At 42.8% G+C, this 14,809-nt stretch overlaps 1 protein-coding gene across 1 annotated transcript in view; it reads right to left on the reverse strand.

Moving 5' to 3' along the window:
* LOC311060576 (myosin heavy chain, fast skeletal muscle-like) overlaps positions 1 to 14,809 on the reverse strand; it is a gene marked incomplete at its 5' end in the record, with an annotated part of 37,370 nt that overhangs the window by 13,378 nt on the left and 9,183 nt on the right. Inside the window, 12 exons of the mRNA XM_084078811.1 lie at positions 165 to 399; positions 636 to 726; positions 1,144 to 1,289; positions 2,558 to 2,734; positions 5,753 to 5,995; positions 6,510 to 6,765; positions 7,579 to 7,715; positions 9,257 to 9,380; positions 10,088 to 10,205; positions 11,046 to 11,133; positions 11,254 to 11,318; positions 12,256 to 12,565. Coding sequence (XP_083934937.1) covers positions 165 to 399; positions 636 to 726; positions 1,144 to 1,289; positions 2,558 to 2,734; positions 5,753 to 5,995; positions 6,510 to 6,765; positions 7,579 to 7,715; positions 9,257 to 9,380; positions 10,088 to 10,205; positions 11,046 to 11,133; positions 11,254 to 11,318; positions 12,256 to 12,565 — 1,990 coding nt within the window. The remainder of the gene's footprint in view (positions 1 to 164; positions 400 to 635; positions 727 to 1,143; positions 1,290 to 2,557; positions 2,735 to 5,752; positions 5,996 to 6,509; positions 6,766 to 7,578; positions 7,716 to 9,256; positions 9,381 to 10,087; positions 10,206 to 11,045; positions 11,134 to 11,253; positions 11,319 to 12,255; positions 12,566 to 14,809) is intronic.

Raw genomic sequence — 14,809 nt, forward strand, 5'->3', positions numbered from 1 at the left:
CTTTCTGAGCTTTTAAACAAATAAAAACTAATCTAAAGCAAATAAAAACTAAACTAAAAACTAAGCATTTTTTAAAACTAAAATAACTAGCAAACCCACATTAAAAACGTATTCAAACTAAACTGAAAAGAAAGATTTAAGACTAATGCCAAAACTATAACAACCTTGAGCGGTAGCCTCGTGGTGGAGCGTGGACTCTTCCAGGTCTCGTCTCATCTTGTGAAACTCGGCCTCTCGCTTCTTGTTCATCTCAATCTGAGCGGCGGTGGCTCCTCCGGCCTCCTCCAGCCTCTCGCTGATCTCCTCCAGCTCCCTGGAGAGATCACACCTCTGTTTCTCCACCTTGGCCCTGGCGGCACGCTCCGACTCCATCTCCTCCTCCAGTTCTTCAATGCGAGCCTGCAACGGTACCCCAGAGAGCCCCCCCCCCATTCAGTGCTTTAGATCAGTGGTTCTCAACCTGTGGGTCAAGACCCCCAGGGCCCCCAGGGGTCCCCAGATGACAGAGAAAGTGACAATTGTAGGACCTTTAAGACCTTTTTAGTACCTAAAACAAAAAAGACCATTACTGCATCAAAAGTAATCATCATAAATGTTCTTTTTTATACAAAAATGTTGTGATTTGCTTTCTATACCTGAAGCTCTTTCAGTTTCTTTTGAAGCTGAATGCCAAGCGCTTGCTCGTCCTCGATTTTCCCAAGAAGATGACACATTTCAATGTCCTTCCTTTAAGATGAGCATGTAGGCACATTTGACAGTAAATCAGCATTTGATTTGTAAAACAAAACATGAAAATATGATTGTAAAACAACAGGTGGGGGGGGGGGCATTTTCTTACCCACTTAGCTCTATATAATTTATATACGACAAATAGCGAAAATATCCTATCTACAAGCTCACAATGTATTGCAATGCGCTGTGAGCTTGTAGATATGCTATTATTGACAAATCTTGATTTTTATAAAGTTTGACTAAATGAAATTGGTTAAATTTTATTTTATTTTAATTAAGTTAAATTGCTGTATTATATCATACATTCAGTGAAACATAAATATCAAGCAAATCGAGCCCTGTAATGAAATAACAAGAACAGTGTGTTAAGAACCATTTCATTGATGTAAAGCTAAGTGTGTGTGCTCTCACTTCCTAATCTTCTCATCACTTTGCTGCTTGTCATTTTCCAGGTCCATGATGGATTCCTGCACCTGTTTCACATCTCCTTCCAGCTTCTTCCTGGCTCTCTCCAACTCCATGCTGTGCTTCTTCTCTTGTTCAAGGGAGCCCTCTAGCTGTAAAATCACAGTATTGAAGCTCATTAGAGCATTGCTTTGTGGAAATGAGCACACTCTCCATGGATTGAATTAGCACCTCGTTTTAGAGAATTATGCTGCATTCTGTAACCTCTACCTAAACCTAATTCTACTATCAACTCCCCTTTTATTTTATTTTATTTATTTATCTTTATTTCATCAAATCCTTGCCTTCTTGATCTTACGTAGATTTTACAGGTTATCTTTGTAAATACGTATTTTGTGTGTAGTGTACCTGTTTGTAATGGAATAAATAATGTACCTTGGTCATATAGAATGATGTATTCTTTTCCATTACAAAAGCTCAAACCCATGGATCAATGTACACCAATATAAATCAAACTATCATATAACTAACACTATACACTATGTGCTGTTTGTTTGGTATAAAAGGATAGAGTATAGAGGATACAGAACATATGTTTGTTTCGTGTCAATGTCTGGGTAACTTTAGTGACCATGTTTCTGCTCTTATCTGTCTCAGTTTAATGTCGAATGTACAGTAAAACATGTCAAATATCATTCTGTGTCTTAACACAACCTATAGTGACAGATATAGTGTAAATTTGATATTAACAATAGCAAAACTGTCCATCTTTGAAATGTGGATGAGATACAAGGATGACCACCAAAGGCTTTATAAAGCAGACAGGGTGTCTGTCTTTCTTTCAGTGTTGAAGTTAAGAATCAAAATGGATCTTTTGGTGGATGAGTCTAGAGTTAATATAATGAAACCTGGGATTCCCCTTTAAGAGATGTCATCTTGCTAGCCGGCTGTCAACCTGCCTTTCAGATCAGCAGAAATGTGAGTATTGGCTCTGCATTGGGAGCATTAGGACATTGGTTCTCATAGTGGGGTCCGGGGACCCCCAGGGGTCCTTGAGGGGGTTCCAGGGGGTCCCCAGCAAAATGTGTGAATAAAGCATCACAATAGTTTTAACCTTTTATACTTTGGCTATTCAAAAATAGCAGATCTACAAGCTCATAGCGCGGCACCGAGTGCCGCGCTATGAGCTTGTAGATCTGCTATTTTTGAAAAATCTTGAAGATTCGTGCACATCTTTGAATATATTTCTTTTAAAGTGAACATTTTAACACAAATCTTTGCTTCTGGGAGTCCCTGGCACAACATATTTTCAGATGGGGGTCCGTGGCCAAATATATATCAATTTGGGGGTCCCTGGCATGAAAAAGTTTGAGAAGCACTGCATTAGGAGGTACAAGTCGACGGCAATTAGCCGACTCACCTCATCGACCTGCTGCTCCAGCTTGAGCTTAGCTTTGGTCAGGCTGTTAACCTTATCCTCCTCCGCTTGCAGGTCGTCCAGTGTCTGCTGGTGAGCCTCCTGGAGGGCCTTCTTCTCCCTGGTGACCCTGACGACGCTCTCATCCAGGGCTGACAGCTCCTCAGTCAGGTTCTTCACCTGAGGGGTTTTTGGAGTATCATTTCTCATATTAATCAAATTGAAAAATCAATTAGATCAGGGGGTCTTCAACAGGGGGTTCCGGGACCCCTAGGGGAGGGTCCTCAGAGTTATTACAGGGGGGGGGAAATCTTTGTGTGATAGGATTTTTTTGGGGCGGTGTAGCCGCCCCCTAAAAGTGAGTTTTGGACACCGACCAAAAAATGTGTGTACCCCCTAACCCTTCCATTGTTAATGCAAATCGATACTTTTGCAAAGTCAGCCAATCACATTACAGCTAGTGTCATCACCACTAACTGTAATGTGATTGGCTGACTTTGCAAATTCAGGACTGTGATTGGCTAGCGGAACACATGACACATGTGCAGCCCTATGAATAGCAGTATGGACTTAAAGTGAGTCATGTTGTGATGACCACACACCGCCCACTTCACACTGGGTGTGATTTTTTTTTAGAACCAGGATTTTGGGCCTCGCTGAACCATCGCTACCCCAGGACGAGGCCTCTTCCTGGGGTAGCGATGGGTTCAGCGAGGGCCAAAATCATGGTTCTCCCCAAAAAATCTAGTGTCTGCATGGGCTCCAGAGCCCCCCTGGAGGACCCCCGGCCGAAAATCTCAACTTTTTTGAGAACCAGGATTTTGGGCCTCGCTGAACCCATCGCTACCCCAGGAAGAGGCCTCTGTCCTGGGCATAACTATCCAATGGCACAGGTGGGCCTTCCAGGCACCTGCAAGAAAATTCCCGGAGGCAGGAAGGCAGGCGCCCACCTCCTCGAGGGCCTTGGACACTTAGAAAATGTTTTGATTTTTTTTTTGAGAACCAGGATTTTGGGCCTTGCTGAACCATCGCTACCACAGGACGAGGCCTCTTCCTGGGGTAGCGATGGGTTCAGCGAGGGCCAAAATCATGGTTCTCCCCAAAAAATCTAAAATGTTTCTAAGTGTCTGCATGGGCTCCAGAGGTCCCCGGTGACCCCCTGGAGGACCCCCGGCCAAAAATCTCAACTTTTTTCAGAACCATGATTTTGGGCCTCGCTGAACCCATCGCTACCCCAGGAAGAGGCCTCTGTCCTGGGCATAACTATCCGATGGCACAGGTGGGCCTTCCAGGCACCTGCAAGAAAATTCCCGGAGGCAGGAAGGCAGGCGCCCACCTCCTCGAGGGTCCTGGAACCAGGAACCAGGATTTTGGGCCTCGCTGAACCATCGCTAGCCCAGGACGAGGCCTCTTCCTGGGGTAGCGATGGGTTCAGCGAGGGCCAAAATCATGGTTCTCCCAAAAAAATCAAAAATGTTTCTAAGTGTCTGCATGGGCTCCAGAAGTGCCCGGGGACCCCCTGGAGGACCCCCGGCCAAAAATCTAAACTTTTTTGAGAACCATGATTTTGGGCCTCGCTGAACCCATCGCTACCCCAGGAAGAGGCCTCTGTCCTGGGCATAACTATCCGATGGCACAGGTGGGCCTTCCAGGCACCTGCAAGAAAATTCCCGGAGGCAGGAAGGCAGGCGCCCACCTCCTCGAGGGCCCTGGACACTTAGAAAGATTTTTGGGCGGTGTAACCGCCCCCTATATGTGAGGTTGGGACATTGACATTTGCTGCACTGTGATTGGCCACCCATTGTACCCCCTAACCCTGCACTGTGATTGGCCACCCATTGTACACCCCTAACCCCTACACATTCAATGCAATTATGCAAATCTATATTTTTCTTTAAGTGAGCTTCCATCACTGTGATGACCACTTGCTGCACTGTGATTGGCTAGCGAGACACATGACACATGTGCATAGTCCTATACATTTTTATGCACTTCAAAACACATTTATGTTTTTTTTTAAGTGAGTCATGGGTCTGTGATGACCACACCGCCCACTTCACACTGGGTGTGATTTTTAAATATTAACCACTATAGCATCCCTTTTCTGAGGGGAACATTAGTCGAAAACAGCAGATCTGCTGCGAGGTGTTGTGAGCTTGTAGATCGGCTATTTTCGGCAAAGAGATTTGGTGTTTGGGCAAAGTATGTTCTGGTGGTTAACTGTCTGAATATACACATTAACATGAATCCAACACAACGCCACACAAGTCTATGAAGCTATCTATGAAATCTATGAAATTGTATCCGCAACATCATTTTATGCAATTTGTAGTGAGGGGGGGGGCACTTTTTCATCTCTCTCTCCTTTCCTTGGTCTGAAAAAAACGTTGAAGACCACTGAATTAGATCTTCACCTTAAAGAAAAATAATGTCACGGGGCCAAGAGACAATTTTTTACTATTTTTAAAAATATTTTCAAATAGTTCAACTAGCAGATCTAAATCGACACGTTGTGAGCTTGTAGATTGGATATTTGAACTATTTCAAAATGTTTTAAAAAATTGTAAAAAATGGCAAAGAAGTTTAGGGATAATGGGTAAGGCCAGTGGTGGAGAAAGTACTCAAATGTTTGAGTCAGGGTGCAGGATTCATGTTTTACTTAAGTAAAAGTATCAACACTGCAATGTAGAAGTACTCTGTTACAAGTAAAAGTCCGGAATTAAAAATGTACTCGCGTAAAAGTACAAAAGTATTGGCATCAAAATATACTTAAAGTACCAAAAGTAAAAGTACTAAAATGTTTGAAAATAGCAGATCTACAAGCTCACAACGCGTCGCATCTTGTAGATCGGCTATTTTCAAATAGCCTAGGTATACAGTATAATAGGGCTAAAGTGGTTAATGTGTGTTTTATAATATAATCATTTATATCTGCAAAGTAAATAGTAACTAAAGTTTTCAAATAATTGTAAAAATATAATATTTGAGTAAAAATATAATATTTGCCTCTGAGATGTGGTGGAGTAGAAGTAAAAGTACTGAAAATGGGAAATACTCCAGTAAAGTTAAAAAAAAATCCTCAAAAGTGTACTTAAGTAGCCTACGGTCCTTGCGTAAATGTACTTAGATACTTTTACACCACTGGGTAAGACACCGGACACAAAAATATGGCCCGACGTCCCTCGTTTTTCTCCTCACCTTGTTTTCCGTGGAGTGTTTCTCCTTCTCCACCTTGGCCAGGATGAGCTCCATGTCGTCCATGTCCCTCTTCAGCTCGGAGCACTCGTCCTCCAGCTTCCTCCTCTTGGCCGTCAGCTCGGCGTTCAGCTCCTCCTCGTCCTCCAGCCGCTCGCTCAGCTCCTTGGCTTTGGCCTCCAGCTGGATCTTGCTCTTGATCAGGCCCTCGCACCGCTCCTCCGCGTCGGCCAGACTCTCATTGTCCTGCAGGGTTCATGTCAACAACAACACTGTTTTAGAGCTCTGATAAAGTGTGCTATCTATCTATCTATCTATCTATCTATCTATCTATCTATCTATCTATCTATCTATCTATCTATCTATCTATCTATCTACTGTTTTAGAGCTCTGAGAAAGTGTGCTATCTATCTATCTATCTATCTATCTATCTATCTATCTACTGTTTTAGAGCTCTGAGAAAGTGTGCTATCTATCTATCTATCTATCTATTTATCTATCTATCTATCTACTGTTTTAGAGGTCTGATAAAGTGTGCTATCTATCTACCCACCCACCCACTAGGGTTGGGATCCTTTAGGATTTTAACGATTCTGGTTCCTTAACGATGCCCTCTTAAAGGTCTGATTCCTTAACGGTTACTTTTAACGATTCCTATAGGGGGTTCCAAATGGACCCATACAGGTCTGTAACTCTGAGAGTGTACACATTTGTACACTCTCAGAGCTATGGTGATAGCATCTCAAGGTAAATCACATACTGCCACCACATGCAGCTGCAGGTCATTTTTCTCCTGGACGAGGGACACCATCCTCTCCTCCAGGTCCTTCCTCTTGGCCTCGGCCTTGGCCAGGCTCTCCTTGCACTTGGCAAACTCCTCCTTCATGGTGGCCATCTCTTTCTCCGTCTCGGCGCTCCTCAGCAGGGGCTTGATCTTGAAGTAGAGCCTCATCCACGGCCAGTGTTTGACGTTCATGAAGGAGCGGATGTTGTACTGGACGACGAAGATGGACTCTCTGTCAAAGGAGAGGGTTTTGCTGCTTAGATCAAAGTTCTCGGGGGTGGGGTCCGGGGGGTCCCCCCCCTAGGCCCACAGGGGGCCTTGGGGGGGGGGGGGGGGGGGTTCCAGGGGGTCCTCAGCAAAACGTGTTAATATAGTGTCACAATCATTTTAACCACTTTTAACTATAACTTTATAGTTTGGCCATTCAAAAATAGCAGATATACAAGCTCGTAGCGGGGCACAGAGTGCCGCGCTATGAGCTTGCAGCTCATTTGTAACATTTGTAACTCAAATCATTGCTTCTGGGGGGTCCCTGGAACGAAATATTTTGAGATGGGGGTCCGCGGCCAAATACATATCATTTTGGGGGTCCTTGACGTGAAAAAGTTTGAGAACCACTGGCTTAGATCAGTGCTTCTCAAAGTGGGGTCCAGCAAAATGATGAATTAAAATAGAATCAAAATCAGTCTAACCACTTTAACCCTGTATACATCGACTATTTGGAAATAGCCGATCTATATGAGCTCACAACAAAGCGTTGCTGTGAGCTTGTAGATCTGTAATTTTCAAAAAGTCTTGAAACAAATGTGACACATTTTGAAACACTTTTGAAACATTTCGACAATGCAAATCTTGTATGTGTGTCCGTGGATGGCACAATATATTTTCAGATGGAGGGGGGGGGGGGGGGGGGGGGGTCTGCTGTCAAATGTATATTAATTTGAGCGTCCTTGACATGAAAAAGCTTTGAGAAGCACTGGCTTAGAGATGATATGTTTGCTATAGGATCCACACTTCTGACCGCAAAGTGAGCTATACTGTATACCTTCTCTCATTCATTTTAGTGAACTCCCTCCTCATGAGATAGCCTCTGCACAGCGCCTGAGTCATTGTGACCAAACTCGCCAGCTTCTCATCTCTCATCTCCTCCAGGGTCCCCAAGAGGCCAGCCTTGAAGAACACCTAAAAGATGTAAAAGAAAAAGGGTTATATTAACCCATTAAGACCTGAGGCGATTCTTAAAAATGTTTTCTAAATCCTAACAGTTTTTTGAAAAAATAAAAAAAAATAGCAGATCTACAAGCTATGAGCTTGTAGATCTGCAATTTTTGAATAGCCAAAGAAATCTAAAGTGACACGCACGCACGCACGCACGCACACACGCCACACACACACGACACACCACACACACACTTTTATAGATTTTACTATATGTATGTCTCTACAACAGGGGTCTTCAACAGGGAGTCCGGGACCCCTAGGGGGTCCTCAGAGGCACTACAGGGGGTCCGCCAAATCTTTGTGTCATATGATTTTTTAGCGGCGCTAGCCGCTCTATACCTTTAGGTATAGAGCGGATATTAGCCCTCTATGCCTGGCTTTTGCGTCAACGTTCTGATTGGTCAGGTGCGCCAACGTTCTGATTGGTCAGGTGCGTCAACGTTCTGATTGGTCAGGTGCGTCAACGTTCTGATTGGTCAGGTGCGCCAAAGTTGTGATTGGTCACTATTCATGACATCACTATGATGTCATGAATATAGAATTCGATGTCTATATAAACGATGACAATGACTTCATCTTATTATTCATTTGGCTAAAGTCTCCGTCTAGGTAAGTTATTTAAAGTTAATATGACGAATAGAAAGAGAAAGATACAAGAACAGATGAAGGGTGAATGTATAGAAAGTCTGAGTTCGGGACCCAGTCATCCGTTATGACAGAATGGTTTGATAGAGACGATCGAGAATCCAAGAGTCCGTTAAGGTTCTGATTGGTCAGGCCCGTCAAGGTTCTGATTGGTCAGGCCCGTCAAGGTTCTGATTGGTCAGGCCCGTCAAGGTTGTGATTTGTCAGGCAAGGGGACTATTCATGACATCACTATGATGTCAAGGTTTATTTTTTATTTCCTCATGTTTTTTTTTGTATATATTTTTATTTGGCTAAAGTCTCCTTCTAGGTAAGTTATTTAAAGTTAGATCCTCAATTTAACTTTATCTGTCGTCGACGCTCTGATTGGTCAGACCCGTCAACAAAGTGATTGGTCAAGCTTCACATGACACATCGCTATAAACACATTATAAACACATATCGATGACATAATGTATTCAAAGGCGCCGCTACCTTCACACAGGGTGTGATTTTTTTTTTTTACCTTAACCACTTGAACCCTATAGCATCCCTTTTCTGGGGAGAATTTTAGCCAAAAGTAGCAGATCTAAAAGCTCACAACGCCTCGCAGCGCGAGGCGTTGTGAGCTTGTAGATCGGCTACTTTTGGCAAAGACGTATTGGTGTAGAAGAGGGAAAAAAAGAGCAGACCAAGTAACCAAAAAAAGATGAATCTGAAACACAATTTTATACAGTATAGAGGGGATCCCTGCTTCATCTCTCTCTCAGCTAGGGGGTCCTTCCTTGGCCTGAAAACGTTGAAGACCCCTGCTCCACAACATTGTTATGTTCTTGCTACGGTGATGTGAGATTTCAAACAAGCTCATTTTAATTTACCTTGGTGTGCCCAAACTTGTACTGCGTGCGGTCCACATCGATAGACCCCAGGAGCTTCTCTGAAGCTTTCTTGTTGTCAATGAATTGACCGTCAGGAATCACACTGGCATTCAGCACTTTGTACCTGTTCCAGGGTTTACAGATACAGTCAATTATTCATACATTAACACTGGAATATTCACCACTTTGTACCTGTTCCAGGTTTACAGATACAGTCAATTATTCATACATTAACACTGGAATTCACCACTTTGTACCTGTTCCAGGTTTACAGATACAGTCAATTATTCATACATTTAACATTGGAATTCACCACTTTGTACCTGTTCCAGGGTTTACGGATACAGCCGTTGTTTTGTTGTTGTTGTTGTTTCAATGTGTTTTAACCCATTAAGACCTGGAACTGTGTCATTTTTTGATTTGAGCTAAAAAGCATTATTTTACACTTTGGGCTATTCAAAAATAGCAGATCTACAAGCTCAGAGCGCGGCAGTGCCGCGCTATGAGCTTGTAGATCTGCTATTTTTGAAAAATCGTGAAAATGTGTGCAAATCTTTGAATATATCTTTTTTTAAAGCGAACATTTTTAACTCAAATCTTTGCTTCTGGGGGTCCCTGGAACAACATATTTTGATGGGGGTCGGCGGCCAAATACATATCATTTTGGGGGTCCTCGACAAGAAAAAGTTAGAGCACCACTGATATAGAAACATACGTTTTTCAGAAAACTGTTGGGATTTAGGAGACATGTAGAATCGGCTTCAGGTCTCAAAGGGTTAATATGATGCATGCTAAATTAGATATGAAATATGACTGCATACTGTACCGTACCTCTGCTTGAAATCCCCATACAGAATTCTGCTTGGAAAGCCCTTTCTACAGATTCTGATTCCTTCTAGAACACCATTACATCTCAGCTGGTGGATGACCAATGGGTTCTCCATCAAACCTGATGCAAAGTCATTATAATAACCCACATTTCAGATTACACTGACCCCATAAATCAGATGCGTCGTACTCATGCAATGATGCTGTAATAACACTAGCGGTCAGTGGTGGAAAGTAACTGAGTGCATGTACTGTACCACTACATCTCAGAGACAAATATTATACTTTTACTCCACTACAATTATTTGAAAACTTTAGTTACTAGTTATTTCGTAGATTTTGATTATTATTACAAAACATGCATTAACCACTTTAAAGGAGGAGTTCACCCAAAAAATGACTTGTTTTCTATCAATTACACACCCCATGATTTGAAGCCTTGATTTCATGGATTTATTTTAGTTTTTGTGGCATTCCTAAAACAATAATTTGATGACCGTGTGTATTTCCGGTAGGAGACACAAATAATCTACTTTGTGTCTCCTACCGGATACATTAGCCGGTAGGAGACGGGAATCAAATTATTAGCTTAGGAATGCGACAAAAACAAAAAAGAATCCATGGATTCAAGGCTTCATAGGGTGTGCAATTGATAGAAAATAAGTCATTTTTTGGGTGAACTCCTCCTTTAACCTTATGTACTTTGGCTATTTGTAAATAGCCGATCTACAAGCTCAAAACGCGTCGCGATGCGACGCGTTGTGAGCTTGTAGATCGGCAATTTTCAAAAGATTTGTAGGCTATACATACTGAACTTGTGAAATGGGACATTCTGACATAATTGAGTACTTTTACGTTTGGGCACTTTAAGTATGTTTTGATGCCAATACTTTTGTACTTTTAAAATACATTTTTAAATACCACACTTTTACTTGTAACAGATTCAGATTCACTGTTGTACCTGGAGTCTTGAAATCGTTGGGAATCAAACATCGCACAAAGTGAGGATGCGTGCATCTCAGATTTGCCATCAGCTTGCCAAGGTTTTCCTGTTGGGAGGACAGTACTGTAATCAAGAGCTACTGGTGTCTTGTAGTTGGTACATTGTTTTTCTTTTGTTCGTTTGTTGAAGACCGAAGGCATATATACATATATACCCATACACATACCCTGAACAAAGCCGAGACCGTTTGAAATGATCCCCCTTTCTTTTTGGCTCCTTTCTTTCCTATATCTGCTTTTAGGATGATATATGAACTGTTATGGTTATGACGTAAACGATCGTTTAAAATCTTACAGAAGAAAGACTATCACATCTATCACAGTGGTTCTCAACGTGGGGTCCGGGGACCCCCAGGGGTCCTTGGAGAGGGTTACAGAGTATTTCTAAGAGTATTACATCAGAAATGTAAACAGCACGTGGTACAGTCAGGCTAAAAGGATAATAACACAACAAAAATGTCCTGGGGACTTGTTTCCATTGTGGTCCTATGTATTCAATTCATCAACATAGCAAGCCTATGTTGATTTTTTTCATTTTGTATTTATTTTAACACAAATCTTCTCTTCTGGGGGGGTCCCTGGCAAAACACATTTTCAGATGGGGGTCCGTGGCCAAAATACTATTTTGGGGGTCCTTGACATGAAAAAGTTTGAGAACCACTGATGTAAATAATTGTTTAAAATCTTTTTAAAGAAGAATAGACCACCGAAGTCCTGATGTCACTTGTTCATCCCCAGGTTCGTAAAGTCATTTCGCTATGGAGAATAACATTGGGTCATCATAGAATCGTCTCATATAAGAATTGTGGTCCAAAAATAAACAAACTGTCTCGGCATAATTGTCAGGGAGGTGGCTCTGTATCGTTTTATGATAGTCAGTCACTTATATTTGATACAGTCTGTTTCTGGCGAAAATGTAACTAATTCGGCGGAAGTAACATTATCGTTTTCTCACCGTCAGTTGATGCTTCATATCCATAAGAGTCAAACCGCCGGGGTCACTTGTTTATTTTTGGAACACAGTTCTTATTTGACGCGATATTAAAGACGTCTATGGGGTTCAGAATGGGGGTGGAAAACCGCGAACCAGGTAGACAAACCAAGGATGTATAAATTACGTCAGACTTCGGTGGTCTATAAGAAAGACTTATTATCCCCCACCATCATACCGTCAGTCGAGGAAAAGCTGGCATAGAGGAGAGCCAGCAGCTTGAGCGCAGACTTCTGGTAGAGCTGGACCACCGACTCGTTCAGGGGGTCCTTGTTCTTGTCGAGCCAGCCCGCGATGCTGTAGTCCACCGTGCCGGCGTAGTGCACCAGGGAGAAGTGGGCCTCGGCCTTACTACCCTTGGCAGGCTTGGGCTTCTGGAAACACGGCGACTTACCCAGATGCTGGTCGTGCAGCTTGTTCTTGAAGGTGGTGTCTGACGCCTTGGGGAACATGCACTCCTCTTCCAGGATGGAGAAGATGCCCATTGGCTGGTGGTGGGAGGGGGGGGGGGGCGCGGGGGCGGGGGGAGTAAAGAGTGTGACGAGATACAAAATAAATCGCTGCTGTCGGCAGTGGTGGAAAGTAACTAAGTACATTTACTTAAGTACTGTACTATAATTTTGAGGTATTTGTACTTTACTTGAGTATTTCCAATTTCCAATACTTTTACTTCTACTCCACTACATCTCAGAGGCAAAATATTGTACTTTTACTCCACTACAATTATTTGAAAACTTTAGTTACTAGTTACTTTGCAGATATAAACTATGATATAATGAAACATACATTAACCACTTTAGCCCTATTTTATACCTAGGCTATTTGAAAATAGCCGATCTACAAGCTCACAACGCGTCGCATCGCGACGCGTTGTGAGCTTGTAGATCTGCTATTTTCAAATATTTAGTACTTTTACTTTTGATACTTTAAGTACATTTTGATGCCAATACTTTTGTACTTTTACTCAAGTCAATTTTGAATTCTGGACTATTACTTGTAACAGAGTATTTTTATATTGCAGTATTGGTACATTTACTTAAGTAAAGAATTTGAGTACTTTTTCCACCACTGACCCTACTTGATCACAAAAGCACACAAAAGCATCAAAAGTAACAGATCCACAAAAGCTCGAAAGCTTTTGAGCTTGTGGATCTGTTACTTTTAGCCATTTTTGAATTTGTCAGTTTTGGACATAAAAATATATATTACATATTATTTAAAAAATATTTTAAAACATTTTAACAAAAGAATCACAATTTTCATCAATTAAAAAACAATGTCAACATTTTTTGTATTTAAAAATAAAATAAAATCATTTCCATTAAATAAAAAAAATCACACCCTGTGTGAAGGAAGCGGTGCCTTTGGGGCGGGGCTTAACTCATTTCAGTGCGTCCCTATTGGTGGTCTGAGTCGACTTACCAAATTTGTACTTGGTAGCATGCTGCAAACTGGAATGATGGCTGTTTAAAGCCCAGCCAATGGGCAGACAGAGGGGGCGGGGCTTAAGTAATTACAGTTTGTCCCTATTGCTGGTTTTAGTCCATGTACAAAATTTGTACTCCGTAGCATGCTGCGAACTTGAGTTATGGCTGTTTGAAGGCCAGCCAATGGGAAGACAGAGGGGGCGGGGCTTCAGCAATTCATGCTGGTCCCTATTGGTGGTCTAAGTCCACATACCAAATGTGGACTTGGTGGCATGCTGCAAACTGGAGTTATAGCTGTTTAAAATCCCGTGCGCATCCCGTGCTCATACGGGCACTGGGGGTCCCTGGACCCCTCTTTGATAACGTCAGCAAGTCATGCGCCTCGCTATTGGTGGTGTAAGTCCACATACCAAATTTGGACTTGGTGGCAGGCTTCAAACTGGAGTTATAGCTGTTTAAAATCCCGTGCCCTAAACGGGCGGACGGACATAGCATACGCGGGGGGTCCCTGGACCCCGCTTTGATAACTTCAGCAATTCATGCTCGTCCCTATTGGTGGTGTAAGTCCACATACAGAATTTGGACTTTGTGGCAGGCTTCAAACTGGAGTTATAGCTGTTTAAAATCCCGTGCCCTAAACGGGTGGACTGACATAGCATACGCGGGGGGTCCCTGGACCCCGCTTTGATAACTTCAGCAATTCATGCTCGTCCCTATTGGTGGTGTAAGTCCACATACCAAATTTGGACTTGGTGGCAGGCTTCAGACTGGAGTTATAGCTGTTTAAAATCCCGTGCCCTAAACGGGCGGACTGACATAGCATACGCGGGGGGTCCCTGGACCCCGCTTTGATAACTTCAGCAATTCATGCTCGTCCCTATTGGTGGTGTAAGTCCACATACCAAATTTGGACTTGGTGGCAGGCTTCAAACTGGAGTTATAGCTGTTTAAAATCCCGTGCCCTAAACGGGCGGACGGACATAACATACGCGGGGGGTCCCTGGACCCCTCTTTGCTAACTTCAGCAAGTCATGCTCGTCCCTATTGGTGGTCTAAGTCCACATACCATATTTGGACTTGGTGGCATGCTGCACTCTGGAGTTATAGCTGTGTAAAATCCCGTGCTCATCATCCCGTGCTGATACGGACGGACATACGGACAAAGTCAAGCTTAGAGCGGTTGGCACCGCTAAAAATGATTAAGAAGCACAGTGAAAATAGCAGATCTGCAAGCTTGCAACGCGGCGCGAAGTGACGTGTCGTGAGCTTGTAGATTTGCTAGTACATGTTCAGTGTTATACCTTC

Source organism: Gymnoscopelus microlampas, assembly GCF_963454915.1.
Source record: "Gymnoscopelus microlampas genome assembly, chromosome: 14".
NCBI classification, from domain to species: domain Eukaryota; kingdom Metazoa; phylum Chordata; class Actinopteri; order Myctophiformes; family Myctophidae; genus Gymnoscopelus; species Gymnoscopelus microlampas.